The sequence below is a fragment of the Prunus avium genome, chromosome 8 (genome assembly GCF_965620075.1).
Source record: "Prunus avium chromosome 8, drPruAviu1.hap1.1, whole genome shotgun sequence".
NCBI classification, from domain to species: Eukaryota; Viridiplantae; Streptophyta; class Magnoliopsida; order Rosales; family Rosaceae; genus Prunus; species Prunus avium.
This window is the reverse complement of record NC_142291.1, coordinates 5582834-5588718: the sequence shown is the minus strand read 5'-3', so window position 1 is coordinate 5588718 and position 5885 is coordinate 5582834. Positions and strand designations below refer to the sequence as shown.

At 38.6% G+C, this 5885-nt stretch overlaps 1 protein-coding gene across 1 annotated transcript; it reads right to left on the bottom strand.

Moving 5' to 3' along the window:
• Window positions 1–1540: 1540 nt before the first annotated feature.
• Window positions 1541–5885, bottom strand: LOC110765310 (polyadenylate-binding protein 3-like). The gene is made up of 7 exons (XM_021968398.2): window positions 5376–5885; window positions 3852–4630; window positions 3617–3694; window positions 3418–3507; window positions 2638–2943; window positions 2227–2451; window positions 1541–2076 (listed from the first exon to the last, which is right to left on the bottom strand). Exons 1-7 carry the CDS (start codon window positions 5638–5640, stop codon window positions 1852–1854), a joined length of 1968 nt encoding a protein of 655 aa, XP_021824090.2. The 5' UTR covers window positions 5641–5885; the 3' UTR covers window positions 1541–1851.

Genomic DNA, 5885 nt, shown 5'->3' with positions numbered 1-5885 from the left:
ATTGACATTTTTGTCCTTAGAATAGGACACTTTCTAACAAATCTCATGCTAACCACCCCTGCAGCCACTAAGCATCTCCAAGGGAGTATGCAAATGAAATAGGCAAAATTGTATTATACAGAATGATGTGGCATGTTGCCTATTCAGTTACCTCTTAAAAAAATTACTACCACACAAAAAAAGGAAATTGTATTTTATAATAAACAAGTACATGGGCCCAATATACCTCTTTCATTTGAAGTAGGCAATAATGGCTTGTTGGGAGAGGTAGGGGTGGGCATCAATCCGGCTAAACTAATGAAACTAGCCGATTCAAACCATAATTACCGGTTTGATTTGGTTATGACTAATAAAAATTCAAACAGTTTAAAAACTAAACCATACCGTATATGGTTTGGTTTTGAGCTTTTGTATCAAACCGGATTGTTTATGTGTGTATTTGTTTATTAATATTTTATACTTTACTGAGATAATAACTATATATGTATATTTGAATTGAGCTATATTAGGTATTGAAATTTAATTCTGACATGTTGAGCTTTAGGATGGTTTCGTACTCTAGAAAATGATTCAAGTAGAGCAAGTTGTGAATTTGTTTGCTGTAATTGGACCAACAATATTGAGAAAATAAAAAAGGAAGGAGAATTGGGCTTAGGCCCAAATTGGCCGAACCAAATGGTCTTAAATTAGTTTGGTTTGATTCGGTTTTCATCATGACTTTTTTCAAAACTGAATTGAACCACACACTAAACTGTTATATTTTGTAATTGATTCGGTCACAGTTTTTAGGTGAAACCGATCCAATCTGGACCGTGCCCGCACCTAGTAGGTATCCTTTGCCTACTCCCTTGGAAGAGGAAAAATCTTATGTGGCACATCAAATATGATTTGCCTAGTTTTTTGCCTATATCCTTGGAGATGCACCTATTGTTAAATATTTTTTTTGTTTGTTACAAGGCGGGGCAAGCCCCATTGTTAAATATTATCTATCTCTAATAAGAGTATTTCCATTGGAATATGCAAGGGAAGTAGGCAAAATTGTAATATAACAACCTAAGTGTCATGTTGCGTATCCATTTGCCTCATAGAAAAAGTTGATCCCTCATCTTTTATATTTACTTTTGTATTTCACACAAAAGTAGGTGAGAGATATGATATTATATTTTAGGATAAAAAGTAAGTAGTACTCAATATACCTATTCATTTTGAAGTAGGCAACATTACCTTGTTGAGGGGAATATACATATTTTGCCTACTTGGATGAGGAAAATGCTGATGTGGCTAGGCTTTTGCATACTCCCTTGGAGATGCTTTAAAGTGATTATTAGGAAATCCCATTACTCAGACCAAAAGTGAAGGAACACAGTTTGTCTCAACTATGCTTTAAACCTGGTAGGCACAACATAAATTTTGCAAATACTTCAATTAAGTCGCAAGGGATCAAATAGGGCAAAATCTTCCATCCCAAAACCGTACTATACAACAAATAAAGAAAAATGTGTGTGTGTGAGAGAGAGAGAGAGAGAGAGAGAGAGAAATATAATCCAGCAAAAATCTCAAATCAAATCCTAAATAGAAAAATGTCATAATAAGTCCATAAAAAATGAAAGATGCCGATCAAAATCCTAGCAACCTTAGGTCTGCAAAGTTAAAAACGTAAAAGTTTCAGGCATTTGAGTTGCCACATAAAATAAAACCCGGCAAAATAAACCAGATCGTAGCAAAATATTCTTGTCTTAAAAATCCCAGTACTAATGGCAAGTCATTTTTGTCCACAAAAAAATTGGCAAGTCATTTGGGCCAGCGAAAAAGGGACCCAGTGCGCAAAATTAGTGATGAATAAGGAGAGATTCACTCGTTGAGATCCAACGAGTTAAGCTGATCAGCAACTTCAGACTTCGTTGCAGCTTTACGAAGGACATCCATTGCCTCAGCTACCTTATCCTTTAAGGCATCCGGAGACTCAATAAGATGGAGAACCTCCGTTTGGTCCATCTCCAGCAACATCCCGGTCACCTTAGCAGTGTGTTCCGGCTCAATACGCTCAACAAGTGGATATAGCTGCTCACCCAGCATCTGCAAGTTTTAAGACAGTGGAATAACTTCAATTATATTGTTCTTGTGTTCTCCTTTCCCTCTAGAAGTCTAGAATAAAATCATGCACAACCCTTAAAAACGGAATATCAATATAAGTTGTGCGCATAATAAGAGGGACAAAAAACATACCAAGCGCTGATTCTCTGGGGTAGCAGAAGCTAAAGCTGAAGCAAGTGTTGACATCGGCAACGGCCCAGAACGCTGGCTATCATTAGGAGTCACAGGCATCCCTGAACCATCAAAGGGCAAAGGCATTACTGGACCCACAAGACCTTGAGGAGCGACAGATGGATCCACTCCATTCCGTGCATTACCCATGTATCTCAAGCCTTGGTTGGAGTTACGGTGCAGTAGCTGAAAGAAAAAAACAGAAAAGTAATAGCACACCCAGAGTGAAATTTCAAAATAAAGTTAATAATGGCAATGGAGCAGGTGGCATCGTTATACCTATTGCTAACTCACATAATACTGTCATTATACTTAAATTACGCAAACACATAACATTGATGGCTGCTAAGCTAAATCAGGAAATTATTGCACCTGCTGCTGCTGCTGCTGCACCTGTTGAAAGTTCCCACCTCGCCGTACCCCCATTCGCTGCCCATGTTGACCTTGCCTCTGAAGGTGGTATGGCATAATAAAGTTTGGAGCAACACCTGGGCGCATACCAGGCAAGAGCTGCTGCTGGAAGCCATAACCTGCAGGCTGTGGGGGAAGAAGGCCAGGAGTACCTTGACCAAAATAAAGTTGTTGAGGGGCAAGCCTAGGTGCCCCAGGATGATATCCAGGAATTCCCGATGGCAATGGTGTCATTCCACCTGGTGCTCGGATTTGGGCAAAGCGTGCCTGAAACAAATGAGAAAGGTCACCTTTGTAATGCTTCGTTGGAATAATGAGAATGAGTGACAACCGAGAAGCAAAATAAGAAGAGAACCCATGCAGACTGACCAATATCTGGGTTCACCAGAGCTAGTAGAAAAAAAAATGTAAATGCTCAGACTAAATCAACGGACTTCTAGTCCTGAACAAAACAGCTAGACATAGGATGGCATTCCTGCACTGTAAATTGGAATTAACCAGCTGCAGAAAAGGAAACCAACTCTTTCTATAAAGCACACACTAAATGTAAAATACTATCAGACTCAATAAGTACATACACACCCACATTTCCTTGGTAATCAAAAGCCTTGAAACTATACAGCAATACTACATATTGGTGGCATGTAAAATTACACAGTTAAAAGTCCTCATGAGAACCTACATGCATAATCCAATATTACCAAGAGATTACAGTTTCCAAAAACCAATTAAGAAAACTACCTGTAATCGAGCCTTTCTCTCTTCTTTGCGTTGGGCTACAGCAACGTACAGTGGCTTCCGTCCAAGCATCTTACCATTCATTTCAGTCAACTGAAGAAGGGAAAAAGAGATATTATGCATGCATACATAACACACACAAAAAGGGGGGCAAAAGGTGCATTATGGAATATGCCAAGGATTTAACATATCAATAGCTTACAGCTTTATTGGCTTCCTCTGGAGTAGAGAAGGCAACAAATCCAGAACCCTTGCTTGTCCCTTGGTGATCAAGCATGACCTTGAAAAAATAAAGAAAATTAACAATGCTTCGTTTTTTTTAAAATCTTGGTTACCTTGAGGTTCCAAATGATAACTGTAGCTAATGTTTAAAAAAAACCTGCAAAGGAGATATAAGCAGGAAAAACAAACCAGTAGTACAGTTGAAATAAGATTACCTTGCATGATGTTATTGTTCCAAATTCAGAAAATAGCTCCTTTAGTTTTTCATCAGTTATTGTGTCATCAAGATTTTTCAGATATAAGTTAGCACCTTGTAGCTTCTCAAATCTACTGAGTCTTTCCTGTTCAAACTTAGCTCTCAACTCCGCCTCCCTCTCTGATTTCCTTTGAGCCCTCCCAACAAACAAAACCTTGTCACCACTAAAGGTGGTCCCATTCAACTTATCAATTGCAGCAGCTGCTGCGTCTGGCTTCTCGAAGTTAACAAAACCAAAACATCGAGACTTTCCAGCAGCATCCCTCATAACAACTGCACTAGTTATGTTACCATGCTCGGCAAAAAGTTTCTTGAGGTCGTCATCTGTAGTTGTCTCAGACAAATTTTTCACATAAACATTAGTGAAATGTGGTGATCCATTTGGCCGATTCCTTTCCTGGCCTCTTTGAAACAGTCCAACATACACCTGTTTACCATTTATCAGCATTGAATTCAGCCGTTTGATTGCTTGCTGTGCAGATTCGTCCTTGTCATACTGTACAAAACCATACCCTTTCGATTGACCATGGCCATCAATTGCAACCTTGCAAGAAAGTACAGTGCCAAAGGAAGCAAAAGTGTCAAGCAACGCCTTGTTATCAATAGATTTGTCCAGGTTCTTGATAAAGACATTTGCCCTTCCGCTCTTCCGAATACTTGGATCACGATGGGAATACATAATCCTAATGGGTTTCCCATTGATAGGAGCGAAATTCAAAATCTCCAGGGCATTAGCAGCTGCAAAAGTTGAAAATCAAAATCAAAGTCAGGAACTAGAAATTTCATACATCACAGATAAACAAATAACAAGTACTGCAATTGCTAAAGCTCTTCGCTAAGTATTCCATTCTCAATTGCACAATATAACACATAAATGTGCTTGCATAGGCACATTCAGTATATTCCTTAAAATAAAATTAACAAAGCATCGATGAATTCCCTATCAAGTTAGTCCATTGCAGAACTAAAAATAAAACACAGAAACAGAAAGACGGTGAACTAAAAACGAGGCATACAACGCAAACTTGAAACCAAATAAAGCCAACATTACACATATTAATTCCCAGACAGAAATAATTTCTTTTATAAACATGGTCGACATTAATATTTTCAATAATTACATTAGTAATATACAAGTGCACAACAGATTCAGAATCCATTAAATCCTTAAAAAAGCCAAACACTCTGTTTTTCCTGCACCACTCTGTTTACCAATGCTTCCTTCCTCTGTTGCGTAGCAACCAAGAAAGGACAAAATAAAATAGTATTTTCAAAAGTCTGCATTTTTATAATGGCCAAAATAAACAATGCGATCACAGAACCATTTTCATTATTCCAACAAAAATCCCAAACACATCGATAAAAACAAAAAACAAATACTAATAATAAACTAATGAGATTCACCAAATACAAAATTACAAAATTACAAAAATCAGAAAACAGAGCACATATGATCAAAAAGCAATTTGTGGAAAATACGAACCCTCTTGCGTATTGCTATAATTGACGTAGGCGTAGCCGAGCGATTGCATTCGGCTCTGATCCCTACAAACCCTAACCGAAACGACGCCGCCCACTTGGCCGAACAGATCGATCAGCTGCGCCTCGTTGACAGTGGGGTCCAGATCGCCCACGTACAACGACACGTTGCCGAAACCCGCCGGAGTCGGGGCCGGAGCCGCCACAGGTGGCTGTTGCGCCGCCGGGGATACGGGTTGAGCCGCCGGTGCCGATACCGCATCCGCCATTGCAAAAAATAATTAAATAAATTAAAAAATTAGGAAAAAAAATCGAAAAATAGGTATAGGGTTAGGGTTTGCGAGCGATTGTATTTAGAGTGGTGAGTAGGGTTTCTCTTGCTCTATATATGGAATGAATTTAATTTTTCGGAGGAATATGGAAAATTTATTTTCGAGGGATTTTTTTTTATTTTTTTTATTGTTCCTTCTTTTCTGTTTTCTTCTTCTCTGGAAGAGAGAGGAGGAGAGAGAGG

What these genes read in the sequence shown, in the direction of transcription:
- LOC110765310 (XM_021968398.2), bottom strand. Translation starts at nt 5,640, where the DNA reads ATGGCGGATGCGGTATCGGCACCGGCGGCTCAACCCGTATCCCCGGCG. An exon ending in TTATAGCAATACGCAAGAGG is followed by an intron (nt 4,631 to 5,375) that starts GTTCGTATTTTC and finishes CAACTTTTGCAG; the next exon opens with CTGCTAATGCCCTGGAGATT. An exon ending in CAGAGGAAGCCAATAAAGCT is followed by an intron (nt 3,508 to 3,616) that starts GTAAGCTATTGA and finishes TCCCTTCTTCAG; the next exon opens with TTGACTGAAATGAATGGTAA.